The sequence below is a fragment of the Hypomesus transpacificus genome, chromosome 25, assembly GCF_021917145.1.
Source record: "Hypomesus transpacificus isolate Combined female chromosome 25, fHypTra1, whole genome shotgun sequence".
NCBI lineage: Eukaryota > Metazoa > Chordata > Actinopteri > Osmeriformes > Osmeridae > Hypomesus > Hypomesus transpacificus.
The window spans coordinates 1,304,904-1,326,310 of NC_061084.1; the positions used below are offsets into that span (position 1 = coordinate 1,304,904).

The window sequence follows — 21,407 nt, forward strand, 5'->3', positions numbered from 1 at the left end:
AGTGGGTGGGAACTTCCTTGGAGGCCAACGACGAGTTTATTTTGCATGCATTTTTAATTGCCACAAGTAGGCTACATCACAAAACAGTCAGTTGGAAGACTTGCGTTAAAAATAATATATACAGGAGTTAATATACATATATAATACGTAATAAAAGGTAAAGTACATATTGTACGCATATTTGATACAATTTGCCTACTTGGTCTTCTACATGCACACACAGCTTTTTGCCTTTGCATTTCTCAGGGTTTTGATGAGAACTTCGTCCGTTTCTGTCTTTTGCATCACAGCGACAGAGGAGAATTCCTGGGAGACACAGGTGAAGCTAAAAAACAAGCCACACGTTACTTACAACACAATATAAATATAATACAGATGCGAACGAATGTGAACATCTTCACCTTTTGACTGAACTCTCATCACTTGCTCTCTGTTGTCTGAGCTCCTCTGTGGACAGGCCTGACGACCACATATTGCAGGAACCCCTGAAAACAGGGATAATCATTGTCAGGTAACACACCAGGTGAGATGGATGTATGGCAGTGGTTTGTATACCTTGACAAAGTCCCCGTTCACCTGCAAAAGGAAGCATTGAAACCCGACGGCTGAAGAATCCATCTGGCCAAGACTCCTTGCCTGAAGTCAACGTAGCGGTGGTGGAGGCTGCACGGGGAGTCTGGAGAGGCATGGCGTCGGTGAAGGCATCTGTCTTGTCCACCCACGGTGCCACATGGCTGATACTGCCTTCGTGCTACAGGGAGCCCTGAACCCATGGCGACCAGGGGTCGGAGGAGCGGCCGGGCCTGATACGTCACCAGCAGCGGCTGGCTTGAAGAGCCGGCACCCAGGCAGTAGAAGCTTTGCGTCAGGGCCTCGTGGAGCACCAGGCTCCCACTCTCATCCTTGTAGCGAAGCTGGAACCCCACCACCTCCTGAAGCTTCTCAGCCAATACACCGGACACGTTGAACACGTCGTAGCCGGACGGGGGAAGCTGGTCGAGCGTTAGGAGTCTCTCCTCCAGAGGTGCGCTCCCAGTCACTCCTTCCTCCCAGCTCACCAGGCTGTGCAGAGCCACAGTGACGCTGAGGGGGTCGGGGTGGAGGGTCTTGCGAAGCAGGACCAGCTCTGCCCCTGTCATGGAGGGCTTCAGGTGGGACACGTTGAACCAGATCCAGCCCGGAGGAGCACACTCTGGGCCTGGAAACACAGTGACCGTGTTCATTGTCGTCTCAGAAGGTTAGTCTAATCACAATCTTACACATATCAGCACTTTATAAAGATCTAAACATAGCCCACTATTGGACCATGTTTCAGTTGATTGTAAAAAGTTCTTGTTTTTTCTTTGAAAAACATTGCACTACATTAAACACAAACCTCCAATGATCCTAAAGATATGATTTCAACCTAAACAATACCTTTGAACTTAGTCCAGGAAAGATTGATTGATTTATAGATATATATTTCACCATCAACTAGAAAGAGACCTCCTACCCTGAACACTCCGGAAGCTCTGCACCAGGGTTCCATCGGAGTTGCCCAAATCTCTGACCTCGTGTGCATCCAGGAGCTGGTAAACCTGCCTCATGTAGGGGTGTGGTTTAGCCTGGTACGGTGTAGAAAACCTCTCGATGTGCAGCATCTCTAGAATGGCTTTGCTGAGCTCTTCCTCCTCGCCGCCGTTCCCCTGTTCTTCCAGTAGCAACAGCCCAAAAACATAACTCAAGAACAAAAGCATTACAGGAAGAAATCTCAAGCCGAAAATCGTCATCCTGGCGCCTTCAAAAACGTGACACTTCGCAAACTGGTGTTGGATAAAGTAGTAGGGTAAAGTCGTCTTATAAGAATGCGTTAAGTACAACAACAAAAAAAGTGTAAAAACAAGCCTTGATCCCGGTTGGGACAGAGAAGTGGGGTGCTCTCTGATTGGGTTGTGAGACCGCTGAGGGCTTTCAGAACTGTGTGAAAGCAATTACACAGAGAACCCCAGGAATGTCACACTCAATTTGACAAGCATTGTACTGTTTTAAAGGGACTGTTGTGTACTCAGATAGTTATTTTTTAGAATTAGGTGTTGCATTTAAAACAATTACATGTTTGCCTGTAAATGAGCAGCGACATTGGTAAGCACTGAACTTCACCACAGCTATGTAGCTGTGGCCTAAAATTGAGTTATTTGTTTAATCCCTCAAAGTCAAGAAAGAGGAAAAATATGTTGTATATAACACATGTATATGAATATACACATATAATTAGCTGCAAGCAACAACTGGATTCCTCCTCAAAATTGCAAAATATTGTAAAATTTATATATTAGAGGGTTACTCTTAACTACCGACAAAGGAACCGTAAAGTGTCTGCATGCATTGGGAGTTGAACAACTAGCCCCTGGATTACAGTTTGGTAGATTATCCCTAGGAGATCCACAGAAACCTTAATGGCTGCAATATCAAATAAAGTCCACTTGAGGGCATTCACACATAACAGGACTGCACAAGAACCACTTGTGCCTTCAGTCACAGACTTACAAAACAATATATTTTATTGCTAAAACTTTAAACATTTTGTCAAAAGATTCACCATTCATTGAGCTGAGCATAGCCCCAGGACTCAGTTCCTGTTTCCATAGGTCAGGATAAGGTTGGCTAACAGACTTCAAAAGCCCCCTGAAACACAAAGATGTCCTTCGCTGAGCCAGATGTTATCACTGCTCTCTCATTATACCACGAGCGTCCTTCACATTTGAACATACAACACTTCAAGGATAAAGGAAGTGTGTCGAGATGTGTACAAAGATAAACAGGACACAAAATGCTTTGAGAGACTTTTCTTCACTGGGTTTTTGCCGTAATTGTTCCTAAAAGGTTCGTAATACACAACAAAGCACCTTAGCCCCGCTTCCAGCTTTGAAAACAAAGGTGCTGTCACAACCACAGACCAGCTCTGAAGCCCTTCTGGAAGCCTTTGATCTCAGACCACAGTGTTTGTCTTTTTGCTCTTTCCGCTCCAGCGCGCCTCTTCTGCGGCTCAGCCCATCCTAGATCCTAGATTGCCGAGGGCGTGCAGGCATCCCCGCCGACTTCTTTTGAGAACTTATTTTCCCCTCCATCCTCACTTTCGTGTCTCTCTCTCACCCACCTCGTTGTGTGTTTTTGGGGTGGGGCTAGCTGTTGAGGAGTGACCAAGGTTCTTGATCAATGAGATCCTGGACGCTGGAAGCAGAAGAGCACACGCTGGGAGAGCTCTCGGTGATAGAAAGAGAGGGAGACGCACACACACACTGTTCACAGATCAGGTAAGGGCATGTCTGCCTATATTTCTTTCCCCTCCCCAGCAGGATTAGCTGTGCAGTATTAATGCAGGGTGTTTCTTTACCACAGTGGTAAACACTGGGATTGGTGGTGGTCGGGTTTCGTATTTTTTTAGACAAACATTTGGGTTAAACAAAGAATTGCGGTCTATGGATTCGTTTGCAAGTTGACATTTGTGTCGTTCAAATGTTTGTTCTTGGAATAGTCTTTAACCTTAATAAGTCATTACGCCCCCTCTCCCCTCTCACACTTTCTTCTCTCTCTTTTGTCTCTGTCTGTCTCTCCTTCTGTCTCTTGCATAGGGACACAAAAACACTCAGACAGAAATACACACACACCACTACCAAAAGAATGTATTGCTTTCGTGAGAAAACAGCCACTTTAAAGCAACAACAAACATCACAACTTCTCTGCAAACTTTGGGAGATCTACAGAGACTAAGACATTGTTTCATGGTATTTAAGAAAGTCTTACTTGGGATAATAAGTTTGTATTGTGAGAGTATCTTTACAACCATTCAGAGACAAGATTATTTGAGTGACATGGTAAGCTAGAGTTCATTATTTTGGTCGCAATTAAAACCCCACCCGTGTATGTTTAATATGAACGCACACACTGCACATGTTATCTTCTTGTGTCAGTGTTCAGGGAATGAGTACTCAACCTCTGATTCCTGTCAGAAGATGCATCATTTGCATAAAGAGTCCTCATTTCTCACCGTGGGACATGCTTGAATATGCTGGATGGCTGCCAAACATTGGCTGTGGGATGTTTAGAGTAGAAGTTAGAATAGAAGTGTCCTTTTGTATCTTCAGTTTTTTTTTTCTTTCTTTGTTCAGCTCTATCTTTTGGAACTTGTTGTCGGCTGTAGGCCCTGTGATTAACAAGATGAGAGACATGCTGCTGACTGTGTGGGTTGAGAGGAGCCAGCTGATTGTCAGGCAGGCATTCCCAGCTGTGGAGGCTAGTTAAAGGCACATCTAGACCACTACTTTAGGACTACATGTTTGGCCAAACTTTAGCGATGAAAGCTATTCTTGGTCATGACTGAACATGACACTAAAGAGTCATAGACTGTACCTAATAGACCATTAGAAATGTATCAGAATATCTTGATGGTTTGAGAGTCAGTGATCCAAGTTGGAGTGTGGTCTGCAATTTAGCACATCCCAACTGCTTCCCTACCACACATAATCAAATAACAGGCATTCCTTTGTCTTAGAAGGAGTTTTGACACTGACACAACCCAGCAAGCTCTTAAAGTGTTTGTTTTTCACTCAAGCTTTTAACTTTGACCACAGCTCCAAATACGGTTCCAAGCGGTCCGGTATCGCTAAACTGTAGCTTAGTGATAACATCAGTCTTAGAGAAGAATGTAAGACATGAGCCACGTTTGAGGACTGACACAGAGCAGAGACCGGGGGTGTCCTCTACTGCGGTGATGGCCATCAGGACGTTTTACTAAGAGGTGTAGATGGAGGAAGTACAGAGAAACTGTGAGATTCCTGACTAGTTGAAACTCTGCAGATACAATTATGTTTCTGACAGGTCTGGCCTGACCTAAAGGGTTAATAGATGTCTTCCTGATAAAGGGCAGTCTGGGAAACAATACATTTGATGGAATTTGACAGGATATTCAGTCAGGGAAGCAACCAAAATGTATATAAAAATAGACTTTTAGATAACCTTTCTCCACCTGACAAATCTGTTTCAACAGGATATGATGAACGTTATGAACAATAACTTTATATAGTATCTCCTCCCCTCCCCATTATTAAGTGGTTCCAAGTCAAGGTTATTTTCTCAACACTTCCACTGAACTTGTCCCAAACCCGACCAGTGACTCCTTGAACAGAGGTAAACCTTATAATCAGTGTCAAGGTTGGTGAAGACTTGTTACAGCTCGCCCCCCAAAACAATGGAGATAGTTTTGAAGTTGTCGAGACAGACAAAGTTACATTTATTGTAGCACACTTCAGAGTGTGCCTGAGGGATTGCCATTTATCTCTGTGTCAAAATCAGGAAGGAATTAGTTTGTGTAACAGACTATGCTGTTCAGGACCAATTTACATGTCATTGATTGAAAGCCATTTTGTCTTAAGTGATTGTTACTTTGTTGTAATTATGAAATATGTTGGTTTTCTTGTCACATCAAAAACCCAACAACAAGTATGTATGACCAACATGCACCGTTCTTGTTAATGAACCTGTGAGTTGTATGATTGGTCACAAACTCCAGTCAGATTTTAGCAACTGATTAGCGAAGCCCATCAGCATTCCTGAGGCAAGAGAAGATTAAACTGTCTCAGAGATAGCAACAAAATCCACATAATCCATCACTCTCACACATACAAGCAATCTCAGAAAGTTTATGGTGTGTGCTCCTTTAGTTTGATCCCCAGTAACCCAGTGATGCAACAAGGAGATCCCGGTAATCCAGCCCCCAGCCCAGAGTCGAGTAAGTGATCTTTGTCCTGTTGAAAGAACCTATAGTCAGGGATGCCAGAAGTTTGGACTGGGGCCGAAATTAGGACTATGTGGTAGGGATGGGAAAGTCTTCGGCTGCCGTGAGCACTGGGAGGAAGTTAATTTAGTTTCTTCCAGTAATGAGGCCTAATCCTCCTCTCGTTTCAGACCTCCTCAGCCAGCATTACAAAACAGACCCCCCATACAAAAGAAGAAGTTGCCTCTGAGCCAAATACAAAACATTTGTCTGGCTGGACCATGGTCTCTTCCAGAGCCTTGAAAAGCTAGATTTATGGCCTTGCACCAGACCGTATGCAGATGCTGCCATTTTTTTTATGTAAGATTTGATGTTTAATAACACAACTTCCCTACTGCTATTAACTTTGTTACACTGGGGTTCATGTATGTTAAGAGGAGCCCCCAGACTGTAAAAACCCACTGGCCCATGTGCAAACACTAAGAAGCACCTGGAAATAAGCAGGTTGGATCAACGACTAGTGTGTCATTATCACAAACTGTGTCTACCCTCAGGCAAAGGCCAAGTTCCAAAATCTCTGGAAGGAGGGGAGGGGGATCCACCGCGAGAGAGTCTGGTGTTACCTTCCAAACCTCTGGTGTTAACAACACAACAAGGTGCTTTTTAAATTGAAAGGCTGCACATGATTACACTTGTCAGTCATGCTTTGAATTGGTCTTGCATAGACACTTGGCTATGTGCGAAAATGCTGGTGTGAGAGGTAGGGGTAGTGTGGGGAATCGGAGAACAGAATAAGTATGCTAAAATGCATTTGTTTTTCAAAAACTATCTGGCTTTCTTAAACTGGCCTATATTATACATTGGATATATAGCATAATTTGTCTATCCCAAATTCTTGCCAAATCCTGAAACTTCAGCTTGCTCTGGGTAAGGCAGAAAAGATGAACCTTGTCGTGGGTAACCTTGTCAGTGTGTGACACACTCACAAAAACCCCAGTACTGGATCCAGTGTATTCACTGGAGTCAATATAGTGTTAGTCCAGCATAATTTTACAAACATTGATGTGAAAATACATTACTTCCAGAGTATTCGATTTTCAGCTTTTCTTCGGCTCACACCTGGGATAACAAAGCTAAGGAGTGGATGTGGCCAGGCGCTGAGGTTTTTCACTGGTTTTTCCACCACAGGAAACATGGCGTAAAAACAATTTGGAAGTCAAAAAAACACAATGTATTTGTGTCGTTTGGCGCATGCTGTAGTGATTGATAAAACTATGCCTCAGTCAATAGCCAGGGGCCTTTACACATGGTCGGCTAATTGTAAGGTCTCTAAAAACTGCTTTCAGTCAGGCCTTGTTTGAGTGTCAAGGTTTCAGGGTAGTGTTGTCATGGACTGCCCTGTCAGAGGGAGGGAGGGAGGGAGGGAGGGAGGGAGGGAGGGAGGAAGGGAGAGGTGAGGGGTGATAAGAGGTTGAGGTAAAGATGAGGGGTGAGTAGGGACTGTGGGAGGTAGACAGAGAGCCTCCACTGAGGGGCGAAGAGAGGTTGATGTGGGGGGGTGGTGAGCAGAGGCCGCTCTGCTGAGGGGGAGCAGAGGCTGAAGAAGGAATGAGTAAACAAAGACAAGCCTGGACGGCTCAGTCACTTCCAGATGTGTCGCCATCATGACAAGAGGGAGAGAAATTTGACCCATGGCTCAGTGTGATATTAATCTACTCGTAATATCCTCGGTGAACTCTTTCCCTTGTTTTTCTACTTCATTCGAGCTTATATACATTCTGGATGATATCATTTGCAGATTACTGCATAACCACATATATGGATATATATGGACACATATTGATGAAATGTACACCAGTGAATATTGAATGCTGTGAATTCTCATCCAGATGATGAAACAGGCCTGTTAGCCGCTGTCAGAGACACTGACTCAAAGCCAGACTGTAAAGATCACAATGTCTCCATAGGACAGCGTGAGATGAGGGACTAGATTACTGCTTCAGAAATAACCTTTCTGTACTTTCTCAGAAACAAGAAACCCTGGAAAAGCCTGTGCACTTACTATAGATATCAGGACTAGAATACAGTTGGAATATAGTAGCAGAATATTATCACAAATGTGTTTTATTGCCAAGCCACCCCTACCTATAGTCAATTCTGTACTTTCTTTGTGCTGATTGTGCTGGAGGTAGTGTATATTCAGGTATTTACTAGTTGATCTAATGACATTTAAAATGATTATTTTTCAGCTCCTGCACAAACAGACATACAGGGAACTCCAGTCAAACCACTCCACTCCAAACAACAACCTGCAAAGATAAACAACAGAAGAACCATCTGATCTTTTCAACATCCACCCTCCCATTGGGACCCAACTCATGAAGCAGCCCAGGGAAGTCCTCTGCTGATTCAGTGATGGTCGTTCTCAGAGAAACACCAGGATGGACGTTGCTCCCATGGCTGCTTGTGGGACTGGTCCAACCATCCCAGGGGTCGCTTGTGAAGACCAACCTGGGTCTGAGAGTGAAGAGGGGCCAGTCAGCCTCCCTCCAGGAGGGGGGCCTCCAGTTCCTCATCCCCAATAAGAAGGACGCGTGCAAGGTGGAGGTGGTCCTGAATGAGCCAATCACACAGCGAGTGGGGACCCTCTCGCCTCAGGTCATATGACACCCTGATCTTACTGACAAAACACATACACACACATCCTGATCGTAGGATAGGCAATTCTATATTTGTAGGTTTGTACATTTACCCTCGAAAATACAACAACAACAGAAAACTAATGACTTGCTCTATTCATGTTTATAAATGACTCTTTCCCCTCTTGTATTGTGGTAAAGCCCCTCCCTGTTTTATCTGAGAGATCAGTGAAGTGATGGCAGATTTAGAGTTAGACCTTTCGGTGTACGAGCTTTGAGCCATGGAGCCTGCAGGAAAACACTGGTGTAATGAAGATGTGCTGACAGATCATCTGGAAGAATGGCTGTCAGAAGACACCCATTGTTTGTGCACATCTTCACTTCTGCCAGCCTTGGAGTTACATAGGCTGCCACTCTAGTGAGCTCATAGCAGTGGAAACTCAGGGTTCAAATAAACTCCAATTCAGGGACATGTACACCTTTTGAGTTACATGGGCCCTGTGGAGATATGAAGACTTCAATGGTCTTATTTGTCCAATTACAGGTCTTTGACTGCCATTATCTGGCTGATGAAGTAAAGTACGTTCATAATGGCTGTCCCATATTAAAGGAGGACACTGTCAAGCTTCGACTGTACAGGTACTGTTATTGCCCAAATTGTGTTTCACCAAAACTAGTCAAGTACTTTTATTTAGTATGTATTATTTTGATTTGTTTACTACATGGGTAGACTCATTTTAACCAAAAACTTTTCCATGTTTTTCCCCTGTAAAAACGTTAGTGTCTATTGAAAGCAGCAGCACACACAAACTTTCTGTTAATTCTTTTGAATCAGGTTCACCGTGTCGGAGACGCACGTCGAAGTGTTCTCCCTCCGTGTGGTCATCATGGAACCCGACTGCAACATCATCAAGCTGGGGCCCAAATCCCTGCAAGTTCCGGAATTCTATGGCCTGTCCAACATTCTGGATGGGAACATTGTGTCCTTCAACTACGAGAAGCAAACCAGCCTGGAGTGCAGCGTCCGTGTGACCAGCCACGAGTCGCACCTCCCAGGGCACGGTCAGCTGGTGACTGGAGAGCCTGACCTGCCGTCCATCAGAGGAGACGAGCCTGAGAGCTTTATCACTCTGCACCAGCAACATGGTACGGTCTTGGTAGAAAGGCACAGGATACATTATTTTATTTTACAAATCGGCCACAGTTGTGAGTTGGTATGACCCATGAAGATATGTCAAAGAATGAGATGCAACATGGACTTAAGGTATTCGAGTTTCAATTCAAGATTCAACTGGGCTATATTAAAATGTTGGTTTCAATATGGCTAATATTCTTTCTCAGGTGGTTATTCAACAAGCTCAATCTGTCTTTTTTCTCCTTCAGACAATAAGGCCAGAGCTAAGTGTAAGGCAGATGACTGCTTGAAGGGACTTAAGTTGGTGAAGGTCACCAAGGTTACGTGTGATGAGTTCCTGGTCATGGGCCTGAGGTACCAGCACATAGACCCCCCATCCCCTGACATCGATTACATCACCATCAGGCTGGATCTCACTGACACCAGGAGTGGAAGCATATACCAGGTATAAGATCTTCAAGTGTTATCATGCACACCAAAATACCCCAAAATTACAATGACCATCGAGGCTAATCATAATACAAGCACTTAGATATTATTTTCTAGTGTGTGTGTGCCTGTACTGGCTCTGTGCCTACATGTGTGTTTGTGTCTGTCGATGTGTGTGAGTGCAGTCAGAGCGTGCCTGGATCCCCGTCTTGATATCGGGCGCCATTCCCAACCAGCCCCCCAAGCCGGCCTTCATGTCCATGTTCATCCTGGAGGTGGACCAGTTCATCCTCACCCCCCTCTCCACCGCCACCGTGGACGCAGAAGACGGGGAGACGCCCAAGCAGCTCCTGGTGTTCAACGTCACCAGGCCCCCGGGCGAGGGCTTCATCACCCACCTGTCCGACCACACCAAGCCCGTCTCCTCCTTCACCTGGCTGGACCTCAACGACATGCTCATCTGCTACCAGCCGCCCAACTCCTCTCACGCGCAGCGCAGGAACTACGAGGTAACGACCGAGACAGGTCACCAACTCGGAGGTCTGGTGTCCAAATGTTGCCCCGTAAATTCATACAGTCATCAGTTCCAATCTCTTCCGCACAGGTAGAATTTGAAGTTTATGATTTCTACTTTGAAAAAAGCCCACCCATCGTGGTTCACATGTCCGTGAGGACGGCAGACACCAATGCACCCAGGGTGTCCTGGAACATGGGTAGGTGACAGTTGAATTCAAGACTGCACATAGGTTACAAGTTAGCATTTAGCTGGTGTCTATTTAGCATCTTTCATTGGACTCTCAGGTCTTAGTCTTTTGGAGGGCCAATCTCGTCCAATCACCTGGGACCAGCTCCAGATTGTGGACAATGACAACTTGAGGGCTGTGCGCATCATCACAGTGGACGGGCTACAGCACGGAAGGCTGACCTTGAGGGGTAACCCCACAACCCTACAGCTCTCCTGCTACTGACGAAGTATATTTACATGCCATTTCAGTGTATTCCACCTGACACCACTGTAATGTGTGTGCGTGTATAACTTCTAGGTGGCAAGGGCTTCATGTTCACCATCGACGACATCCGAGCTGGCGCGGTGCGCTATCACCACGACGACAGCGACACCACGAAGGACTTTGTCGTCTTCCGCATCACCGACGGGCGCCACCAGACCAGGCACAAGTTCCCCATCAACATCCTCCCGAAGGACGACAGCCCGCCCTTCCTCACCACCAACATGCTGCTGGAGCTGTCGGAGGGCCAGACAGCCCTGCTCCGGGGAGCGGTGCTCCAGGCCTCCGACATGGACTCCAGCGACGACTACATCCTCTACAACATCACCCGTCCGCCGCAAGCTGGGGAGATCATGAAGCTTCCTGGTCCGGGCCTCACAGGTGATTGTTTCCTTAGGATGTTCCCCCGGAAACAAGACACCCTCATCAGGAGGCTGTCTGGTTTCTTATCCATTCCACGGATCTGGGGAAAGTGTTAGTGGAGCTGTTTTTGATAGAAAACCTCTGGTTCCGTTTTTGTCGGTGACCCACTATTTGTGGTGACCTCATAAAAGGTAGATATGCCTTGTGCATTATTACCCCAGTCGTGGTTGTAGCATCCTAATCGCTTCTCCCTCCAGGCTTCCCCGTTCACCGTTTCCTGCAGAAGGACCTGTTCCACTCGGTGGTCTACTACCGACATCTGGGGGGCGAAGTGTTCCACGACTCTTTTGAGGTGGTGCTCTCCGACTTCCATGACCCGCCCAACCTCTCAGAGCCCCAGGTGAGTTCACCCAGTCACGCCGCAGTCAACAGACCTCCACAAAGTCGGTTTAGGGACGCAGCCGAGTCACTTAAATGTCACGCTTTCTCCTCCTCTACAGGTCATTCTGGTGCACATCAACCCAGTGCCTGACCAGCCTCCTAAAGAGGTTCCTGGTGTGTCCCGCTGTCTGGTCGTCAAGGAGACAGAGGTTGTCCACCTGACTAAAAAGCAGCTCCACTTTGTGGACGTGGAGTCCCCCGACAGTGAGCTCACGTTCACGGTCACCAGTCCTCCCTTCTACACCGGCTCCTCCAGGTCGGGCTTCATTCTCCATCAGTGTGAATGAGGGAAAACAGGGGTGAATCCTTTCAGTTTGTTTTAATAGCCTGAATGTGTTTTTGTCGGTCAGGAATCCCGACGCAGGAAGGCTGTTCCTCGTGGACAGCGTCCCCAAATTCACCAAAGATTCCAATGCTCCTGTGCTCAGGTTGTTCACACAGGTGAGCTGACATTTAGTACATGACTTTCCCTCGCAAGTTGCAAAACCATAAAAATAAGCGTTACTTTTTGAAGAATTCAGTCACTAATGGCGTTCTCCGTCTCTAGCATGCAGTCAACTTTCTGAAAGTAGCGTACATGCCTCCCGCCCTGGACATCGGCCCATACGCTCAGCACATCCAGATGATACTTTCTGTCACCAATCAGCAAGGAGGCACGGTCACCGGCATATGTTTCAACATCACCGTGATGCCTGTTGACAACCTGGCTCCAGAGGTACACAACCACAGAGAAATCTCGAGCTGAGTTCATGAAAGTTGAAACGAACCACTATACCTCGAATCCACCCTAGCAGGGTGTGTTTACGTTGACGGGTATCTTGTAAACCGTCTTCCACTGTGCCGTGACTGCATGTCCTCCATCTCCACCAGGTGATCCTGAGTTCCCTGGCTGTGAGGGAGGGAGAGGAGAGCCCGCTGGGATCGGAGCACCTCTGGCTGGCGGACCGGGACTCCCTGGAGGAGTCCTTGAGGGTGGAACTGCGGAAGCGGCCCCAGCACGGAGCGCTCTGGCTGGACGGCTTCCCCATGGCCCCGGGGCAGGCCTTCACCCTCCAGCATCTGAAAACCCTAAAAGTTAGGTCAGATACAGGAACATTTCCTAACCCGCGCAACTCACTTTCACTTCCATGCACACGTTTGACTGGACAGCGTTACCTGTGTCGACTACGCCGACTGTAACAATTAACCCGTCTCTCGTTCCTCGCAGGTATCGTCATGACAACTCTGAGACCGTGGGAGACGACATTGGGTTCACAGCGACTGACGGCACCAATGCTATCGACTTTGTTTTGCACGTCGATGTAGGTTCCTTTTTCAATGGCTTGTAAACGCTGTCTTTTCATGTCCCATTGACATTTTCTAACATCCTTCTCCCATCGAGTTTGTGGATTAAATGATATTCTTACCCACAGGTGGCACCAGTAAATGACGAGATGCCAGTTGTCATGCCTGGCTTGAAACCCGAACTCGGCTGTGCAGAGGGGCAAGACGTTATCATCACAGCAGAGTACGTTTATGCCACAGACACGGACAGTGACGACGGCGGTCTGACCTACCTGATTGCGCGTCAGCCTTACCACGGAGTGGTCCGCAAAAACAGCGTGGTGGTGGATCACTTCCATCAGGAAGATATCATCGCCGGAGTCATCACCTATAAACACACTGGTATAGGTTCAAATCGCTCATCTGTAACCACATGATGACCTTTACAAAAGTCCATAGATATTAACACCTGATAGCCAGCATCGAGACTCAGAGTTTGCAGTTTGTGAGTTTTGCATTATGTGAACTTGAAGATACATTAAATGACATAATTGCATTACACTGATCTACATTTGGACTGATAGCCCAGTTGTGAGCATGCTGTGGTCTGTGTGTCTAGGTAATGAGATTGGACTACTTCCCCGTCATGACACCATCACCTTCATAATATCAGACGGAGAGGTGGACAATCACTCTTTCTGCTGCAAGAACAGAGGAGATGTTCCGAGCGACCCCAAGCAGAGCCTGCCTGTTTACGACCTCAAAGTCACAGTATATCCTGTGGACAATCAGCCACCTTCCATTATTCCTGGTAATTTACATCAACGTTTTTCCCATTCATTGTTTGTATTTGTGGGATTCTCGTGAGCTCAGTTGACAGTTTCAGTCCAAAGCAAGTGCTCTCTCTCGCTTTCGACATGATCGGCCATGTGGATGATGTCCGTGTCTCCTCCTCAGGGGATGTGTTCGTGGTGGATGAAGGGGGTTCAGCCCCCATCACCGTGGCCCATCTCAGCGCCTCGGATGAAGACACCAGCCTGGAAGATCTGGTGGTCAACCTGGTCTCTCCTCCTCAGTTTGGCTACATCGAAAACACCCTGCCCAGTCCTGGCTTTGAGAAAAGCAACTTGGGCATCAGCATTGGTAAGCGGCCCTCAAAATGGCTTTCTACAGCAATACGCTTTGACACCTCCCTGTCACCTCACGGTCGACACATGTCCTTGGTGTAGTGTCACACACGTGACTTGACTAAATAGAAACACCTTTAAACATTCCCCCCTTCATCAGTCACGCCTCACTTCATCCTGGCAAGGTGCTTATCCCACATGTGGACACGTGTAGATGGACATGGAACTTTCCCCCATGAACCCGTTCCCTGCTGGTGGCTCCACAGCCTCCTTCTCCTACAGGGACCTCCTGAACGGCCACGTGAACTATGTGCAGTCCAGACACCAGAGGATGGAGCCCACCGCTGACCAGATGATGCTCTGCGTGTCTGACGGCAAGCGCGACTCCGCCCACGTTCCCTTCTACATCATCATCAGCCCCACCAATGACGAGGTCCCTGAGTTTATCGCTAGGAACATCACCGTGAGTCCCACCAATCAATATCAACCATCCGAAACAACCAAAGTATCCTTTAAAGGGAGAGTTACACGTGACCGTTCTCACAATGTCCTACTGTATAGAACACACGTTACGTGTTTGTGTGGAAGGTGAACGAGGGCCAGGCGAAGGAGCTGGACCCTACTTTGATAAATGCGTCGGACCTGGACGTCCCTAAGAACGAGCTGCTGTTCAGCGTGGTGCAGCCTCCCAGGCACGGGGCCGTCATGAGCCACGCCCTCGGCCACGGAGCCCCGCCCGCTGCGAGGTCGGCCCAGCGCCGCAGCGCCGCAGGGGTGGTGGTGCAGGACTTCACCATGAGGGACCTGAGGAACGGTACGCTCACTGGGAGGGGCTCAAACGTCTGCTTCTGTCATTCGAACGCGTGGCCGTCTTAACGATCATGTCAGAGGAATGGTCAGACACCCGATGTCTATCACCTGTTATTTTGTTGTGACAGGAAGGCGAGATACGATAGCAGAAACCGTAGTTAAGTTCTTGGGTACATCGCCTGTCGTCTGTGTGTACAAACTGCAGGACCCTGCTTGTTTACCTGCAGGTATGGCTCTGATGTACAAGCACGACGACACTGAGAACATGGAGGACAGCTTCACCCTGCAGCTGAGCGATGGGAAACACAGCCTCCAGAGGAGGGTGATGGTCCGAGTGCTTCCTGTCAATGATGAGGAACCACAAGTGATCAGGTAACAGCGTCCCGATTGTTGACACTCGTTACTTGGAGACGTGATGCTAAAACACCAACGTTATGTTCCAATGTTCACTTAACATTCCAAGACAAAGACATATAAGGGGTGAATAGATGTTTCAGAGCCTGGACAAATCAAAGTAAATGGGATGTTTTGTGTAATCAGCATGTGCCATGTTGTGTGAATGATAGAAATACTGGTCTGGAGGTGGAAGCTGGGGAAGCCAGGCTGATATCCAGCGCTATCCTCCTCTCTAAAGACAGAGACACTCCCTCACCGGAAATCATGTACGTGTTTGAGACGGTCCCCAGCCAGGGGCATCTTCAGATCAAGGTCAGTGTGCTTATAAAGTTCCATTAATTTTTTTATCATAGCTATTCCCTGAAAAGTTTTTGTGATCCGAACCTATATCACAACAGTTTAATTGTCAAATATACATTTACATTTAGTCATTTAGCAGACGCTCTTATCCAGAGCGACTTACAGTAAGTACAGGGACATTCCCCCCGAGGCAAGTAGGGTGAAGTGCCTTGCCCAAGGACACAACGTCATTTGGCACGGCGGGGAATCGATCCGGCATCCTTCCCAGATATAATAAGATAACCCAGATATCCCAGATAACCTTCCCAAATATAATTGTCAAATATTTGTAGCTCTACCGTAGATAGTACATGTCAAACCATTCATCGAACAAGGTAGGGCTGCTGGTATTATTGAATGTGTCTTGTCTTCTCAGACGGGCAGGGACTGGGTGACTCTAAATGCCGTGGAGAGCTGCAACCAGGAGACAGTTGATATGAACCAGCTGAGGTACCTGCACACAGGGCCCCTGGGGACCAGCAGCCAGGACTTCTTTGTCTTTCACCTGCTGGATGGGAAGAATCGCTCACCTGCTCAGCACTTCCTTATTTCCATCAAGGATATGGAGAAAGGTATTTGACGCCGCACATGAACCATTTTGCATGACGTCGCAACAGCATTATCTTGCATATGTGAATCAGAACCTACTTGGCATGCTACGACGAAAACAGTCCTATACCCATCTAAGTGTTCTATATGATCTTTTGTTTCCCAGGTAACATCGCCCTCTTTGTGAAACCCGTTAAAGTCAGTCGAGGAGACCGCGTCGTTTTGACAACGGACGTCCTGTCAGCGACGGATGGTTCGAACAGCCCAGAGGATCTGGTTTACACCGTCACCAGAGCCCCCTCTCACGGCCATGTGGAGGACGTCAGAACCCCTGGGCTGGCCGTGCACACGTTCAGCCAGATGGACATTGCTGCCAACCTCCTGGGTTACGTCCATGACAACAGAGCCACTTCACCTGTGGACACTTTCCAGTAAAGCAACCCTTCTGAACCAGCTTACCAGTTCTATATGTATTTTTCTAAAAATACGATTAGCAAGATGCTAACAACGAATGCTTTTAAGTAGCTGTGCAAAAATGTCCAACAAAAAACCCCTGGCAGCTGTGACATGATCGTCCTGTCTACTTTTACCAGGTTTGTCGTCACCAACGGGAAGGCCTCCCGCACGGGCACCGTGGAGATCGCCGTGGAGATGGTGGACCGCGTTCTGCCTTCCCTGTCTCGTAACGGCGGACTGAACGTCCCTCAGGGTTCCTCCATGGCTGTGACCCCCGACGTCCTGGCCCTGTCCGACCCCGACACCTCACCCAGCCACCTCTACTTCCTCCTGACCCAGGCTCCACAGTACGGACACCTGCTTCTGGCCGGCACCCCGCTCACCGCCGAGTCCAACTTCACTCAGAGAGATTTGGAGGAGCTGGATGTGGTTTATAAGCACGACGGCGGACAGGCGCAGATCGACCGCTTCGCCTTCTCTGCCTGTGATAGCACCGACAGGGGCTTTCTGCTGGAGGGGAAAGTGCACACAGAGCCTGTCTTCTTCACCATTCAGGCAGGTTAACATTTGTTGCAGCGCGCAGGGTACTACCAGGGATTGATTGTATAATAAGACAGTGAATACTTTCCTTAAATGGTAACCATTTGATCAAAGGGCTGTAAAGTGGTCATTATTGTGTTATCAAAAGGGAGTTGTGTGTGTGTGAATGTTCCAGATTAAGTCGTTGGACAGCTCCGCTCCTGAGATCAAGCAGCTCCAGACACTGTGGAGGGCAGAGCTTCTACCCGGCAACCGTTACGGGATCTTCCTGACGTCCCGGGAGCTGAGGGCACAGGACGCCCACTCGCGAGAGGAAGACCTCACCTTCCACATCCTCCGAGCGCCCTACTTTGGCTACCTGGAGAACACGAGCACAGGTGGGCAACCGGAGGTACAATGTACTCCTTTGGCAGACACTTTTATCCAAAGCGACAAACTGGGGGGATTTAAACCCCTCTGCTACTTCTTGATTGACAGTCAAATGCTCTACCAAGTAAGTTAGAGCCATCCCCAATGGTGTCCTACTCGTCACAAGAAAGTAACCCAGAATAACAACCACTGCTCTTCCTGCAGGAGGATTTGTCCGGCAGCATTTCTCTCAGAGGGACCTGAGCAGGAGGGTCATCGTCTATGTGATTGATCCAACGCAGGAAGCCCTGTCTGACAGTCTGGAGTTCAGAGTGTCAGATCCTCTGGGAAACACCGGACCCTCCCACACGTGAGGGCGCCATCACCATGGCAACCACGAACGAGTCACCTGAATCGGCTAAAAACATCTGAATGAAGAGACGTTTCTTTTTTTGGACGCTAATGAACGGTGAAAGAGGAAACGGTCACACTGTGTTTGTGTGCCCTCATCAGGCTGGAGTTGGGCTGGTCTCGTGTTGAGCTGTCCGGGTCTGAGTACTGCGTCTGTGAGGGTCAAGGATCCGTTTCCCTGGACATCCTGCGCAGCGGCAACACAGAGGAATCCTCATATGTCACCATCAAGGTGTCTGGTCTCTCTGCTCATGTCTCTGTAACCATGTAACTAAGAAGAAGAACCTAGCTGGTCTGATAACCCAGGCCCAGTCAATGAGACAACCTTAAAAGAGGATTGATTCATACTATCTTGTTGCCAGCAATATGATTTTCAGCACAGATGACAGATTGGGTGTTTGGCAGGGGGGGGGACTAAAAAAGGGAGGGAGTTTTACACAGTCACTGTTGCAGATTCTGGTGCTAATAACTACCTTTTTCATTTATCTAGGTGAGCGAGATCTCAGCAACTTCCGGAAAAGATTTCCTATTGAGCCCCTCGAGCTTAATCCAGTTTGATCCTGGTACACCATCATAAAACATGCAGTATATGTATAAGAATGCTGTGTTTTCAATAACCATAGGGTGATTGACAGTCCGATCTCTCTCTCTCTCTCTCTCTCTCTCTCTCTCTCTCTCTCTCTCTCTCTCTCTCTCTCTCTCTCTCTCTCTCTCTGTCTCTCTCTCTCTCTCTCTCTGTAGGAGTGTCCAGAAGGAGCTGGCAGATAGAGGTGGTTCAGGATCATCTGGAGGAGGCAGAGGAGACGTTTGATGTGACACTAGAGTCTCCCGAAGGCACGGTTCTGGGCCACGTCTCCAAAGCCAAAATCACCATCAAGGATTTTGGCAAAGGTAAAGGAATCTCTGGTCTTTGCCAATGCAGTTCATGTTCGGACCGAGACTTAGACCGACACGGCCGCCTCTGTTTCTGTTCCCGAGGACGGTGTGGGCAGACGGAGGCACCCGCCGGGCCCAGTCTGGGAGGGCATGAGGCTCAGGATGGGCCCTACCCCCAGCATGGCTCCATCCAGCTGGAGACCCTGCCCCTCGACAGCCTGGTCCTGGAGACCCTGACCCGGGGTGACGGCATGTCACAGCCAGAGCCCACCAAGTCCAAGAAGAGACTCAGAGCCACAGGCAACAGAAGAACTGTATGTCGCCTCCATGTGAACTGTATGCTTTGTCAGGTAAGCGCTATATGACCATTTTATCTTTAAATATGTTTCTTTATTCTCTCAGATTAGACCATCGTCAGTTCATCGCAACGGGACGGACACTGTGTACACTGTGAGTTGGAGGTTGATACTATACAGGAACATTGGAGTGGCCACCAAGAAACTGTTAACAGTCTCTTTCTTCACGGTCTCTCTGACTGCAGTACCATGGGATCATGTCACTTCAAGTGGAGGATGAAACCTCACCGTCCAGGAAGGGTCAAAAAGTGAACGTGCAAGTGACCAGCAGGGGGCAGCAACAGCCACAACAAGCAGTGCCCAACTCGAACCATGCACCTGTCCCTCAAATAAAGGTTATCAGTCATGGAAAATCTGCTCAGCCCACTGGGAAAGTGAGTCAATAGTGAGGATACATTATAAATCACTCAATGCCATTTCTGTCGTCAAAATCAGAATGACCGGTGAGTTATGTAAGCCTAGACCAGTAGTGGAGTCAGATGGCTGAGCGGTTAGGGAATCGGGCTATTAATCAGAAGGTTGCAAGTTCGATTCCTGGCCGTGCCGAATGACGTTGTGTCCTTGGGCAAGGCACTTCACTCTACTTGCCTCGGGGGAATGTCCCTGTAAGTAATTCGCTCCGGATAAGAACGTCTGCTAAATGACTAAATGTAAACAGCAGCAAGTGTGAGTTCAGCCACACAGGAGAACCTAGCAGGAAGTCAGATCTTTCAGGTGTAGGAAACACTAACGTGTTCTCTCGGATGTCTCTAGAAGAGCCCTCGGGGCAGCTCCAGCCCTCAGCCCTGCAGCCCTGAGCTGATGGGCCTGCTGCTCCTCAACCAGACCACCCGTCAGCTCACTCGCTGCAACGGGGTCTCCTGGAAACCATGGGCACCCACAGATGAGGTCAGACGTTTTTTAGTTTTCTCCAGATATAAAACCATCATGATGGGCGAGACAGTGTATTCATGTGGCTCTTTTCCCCTTCCTCCGATCCCAGATGGTCAGCGCTCAGTCCTGCCCTGCAGGCTGGAGCTATCACAGCGGCCACTGCTACTTCCAGAGCGCCAAACGCAGATCCTCATGGTCCGCTGCTGCCAGAGCATGCAGGGAGAGGTGAGACAGCAGGACATAAGATTCAGACATTTTCATTGGCTTGACATTGTGTCAATCTATTTTTCTTTTCCGCAACAGCCACCGATCCAATCTTGTTAGTGTTCTCTCCAAGGCTGATCTGGACTGGCTGTGGGATTTCAGTGGAAGGAAACCATTTTGGATAGGTAAAAAAAACAACTCCTGAAACGAAAATTAAAAAAGAAATAATAATAAGTGCGTTTTTCAATACAATTGGCTAATGCCAATGTGCTGGTGTCTGCCTGTCGTTTCCACGCCACAGGTCTGCATGACAGGGAGAGACGCGGGCGATGGGAGTGGGTGGGAGGAGAGCCCGTCAGCTACACCAACTGGAGGAAGACCCCGCCCAGATCGAAGAAGAAGAGCAGTAAGAAGTGTGTCCTGGTGTGGAAGAGAGCCAAGTGGCAAATCAGAGACTGTGAAACAGGCCGGGCTCATCACTACATGTGTTACACCAAGCTGTGAGCTGGGGAGAGGGGACAAGAAGACACCCATTCTCAACAGAACACTGTCTCCTGAGAGGAGGTACATTGTCACCAGCAAGTGTACTTTGCCACGTTGCATGCCCCTCTTCACCTTTGGCAAATATGCTATATCTTGAAATGCTTGCGACCAATATGCTTTATTTATCCTTACTTGTTTGGTACGGCTGCATTGGTCATCTTAATGTTAATAAGTTATGTAATAAATGTATAATCTTGTTTTCCAAGTGTGTTCCACACAATCGATTGCTGTGGTATCCAACACTGGTCCTCAAGGCCCACTGTCCTGCATGTTTGAGATGTTTTCTTGCTACCAACACACTTGAAATGAATGGGCCGTTTTGCACTGCTTGATAACAACCCTTCATGTGAATCAGGAGCAAGAAAACATCTAAACAGACAGAACAGGGTGTCCCAAGGACCAGGATTGAGAGGCTGGACTGTAGCACAAACCTGAGCTGTCTCTGCAGGGTGCCATTAGCTGTAAATCATGATCTCCATAGCAGGGCTGCATGCTGTCCTCAGTAGCTCCAGAGATGCAGGACTCAATGGTGGGCAGCACTCACCTGCTT

At 47.9% G+C, this 21,407-nt stretch overlaps 2 protein-coding genes and 1 long non-coding RNA gene across 10 annotated transcripts; 2 read left to right on the forward strand and 1 right to left on the reverse strand.

Moving 5' to 3' along the window:
• Window positions 1-39: 39 nt before the first annotated feature.
• LOC124486977 lies at window positions 40-539 on the forward strand. Its single transcript, XR_006958319.1, has 3 exons — window positions 40-147; window positions 247-319; window positions 458-539. It is a non-coding gene; the product is annotated as an uncharacterized LOC124486977 (long non-coding RNA).
• LOC124486972 (bone morphogenetic protein 2-A) lies at window positions 157-1,771 on the reverse strand. The gene is made up of 4 exons (XM_047048912.1): window positions 1,493-1,771; window positions 577-1,198; window positions 402-485; window positions 157-325 (listed from the first exon to the last, which is right to left on the reverse strand). Exons 1-4 carry the CDS (start codon window positions 1,767-1,769, stop codon window positions 208-210), a joined length of 1,101 nt encoding a protein of 366 aa, XP_046904868.1. The 5' UTR covers window positions 1,770-1,771; the 3' UTR covers window positions 157-207.
• frem1a (Fras1 related extracellular matrix 1a) lies at window positions 1,153-21,062 on the forward strand. Of its 8 annotated transcripts, XM_047048895.1 has the most exons (40): window positions 3,210-3,293; window positions 5,700-5,767; window positions 5,944-6,112; window positions 6,307-6,408; window positions 8,002-8,410; window positions 8,936-9,030; window positions 9,227-9,537; window positions 9,775-9,971; window positions 10,141-10,464; window positions 10,560-10,668; window positions 10,757-10,888; window positions 10,999-11,343; window positions 11,583-11,725; window positions 11,826-12,022; window positions 12,117-12,207; window positions 12,314-12,481; window positions 12,637-12,845; window positions 12,974-13,067; window positions 13,179-13,431; window positions 13,649-13,840; window positions 13,987-14,172; window positions 14,423-14,619; window positions 14,745-14,970; window positions 15,194-15,338; window positions 15,533-15,674; window positions 16,078-16,273; window positions 16,417-16,681; window positions 16,844-17,261; window positions 17,422-17,623; window positions 17,820-17,964; window positions 18,108-18,237; window positions 18,496-18,568; window positions 18,747-18,896; window positions 18,984-19,195; window positions 19,284-19,331; window positions 19,423-19,611; window positions 19,991-20,125; window positions 20,220-20,335; window positions 20,414-20,499; window positions 20,616-21,062. In XM_047048895.1, exons 5-40 carry the CDS (start codon window positions 8,168-8,170, stop codon window positions 20,816-20,818), a joined length of 6,567 nt encoding a protein of 2,188 aa, XP_046904851.1. In that variant the 5' UTR covers window positions 3,210-3,293; window positions 5,700-5,767; window positions 5,944-6,112; window positions 6,307-6,408; window positions 8,002-8,167; the 3' UTR covers window positions 20,819-21,062. The 8 variants fall into 8 exon arrangements, with proteins under 8 accessions (XP_046904852.1, XP_046904850.1, XP_046904855.1 ...); XM_047048898.1 differs by lacking the exons at window positions 5,944-6,112; window positions 6,307-6,408; XM_047048897.1 differs by lacking the exons at window positions 5,700-5,767; window positions 5,944-6,112 and having other exon boundaries at window positions 3,223-3,293.
• Window positions 21,063-21,407: the final 345 nt, after the last annotated feature.

Excerpts from the sequence above, each read along its gene's own strand:
- LOC124486972 (XM_047048912.1), bottom strand. The coding sequence starts at position 1,769 with ATGACGATTTTCGGCTTGAGATTTCTTCCTGTAATGCTTTTGTTCTTG. Across the intron at positions 1,199-1,492 it reads GAGCTTCCGGAGTGTTCAGG|GCCCAGAGTGTGCTCCTCCG; the intron begins GTAGGAGGTCTC and ends CTGTGTTTCCAG. Across the intron at positions 486-576 it reads TTCAATGCTTCCTTTTGCAG|GGGTTCCTGCAATATGTGGT; the intron begins GTGAACGGGGAC and ends CCCTGTTTTCAG.
- frem1a (XM_047048896.1), top strand. The coding sequence starts at position 8,168 with ATGGTCGTTCTCAGAGAAACACCAGGATGGACGTTGCTCCCATGGCTG. Across the intron at positions 9,972-10,140 it reads GGAGTGGAAGCATATACCAG|TCAGAGCGTGCCTGGATCCC; the intron begins GTATAAGATCTT and ends GTGTGAGTGCAG. Across the intron at positions 20,126-20,219 it reads CATGGGCACCCACAGATGAG|ATGGTCAGCGCTCAGTCCTG; the intron begins GTCAGACGTTTT and ends CTCCGATCCCAG.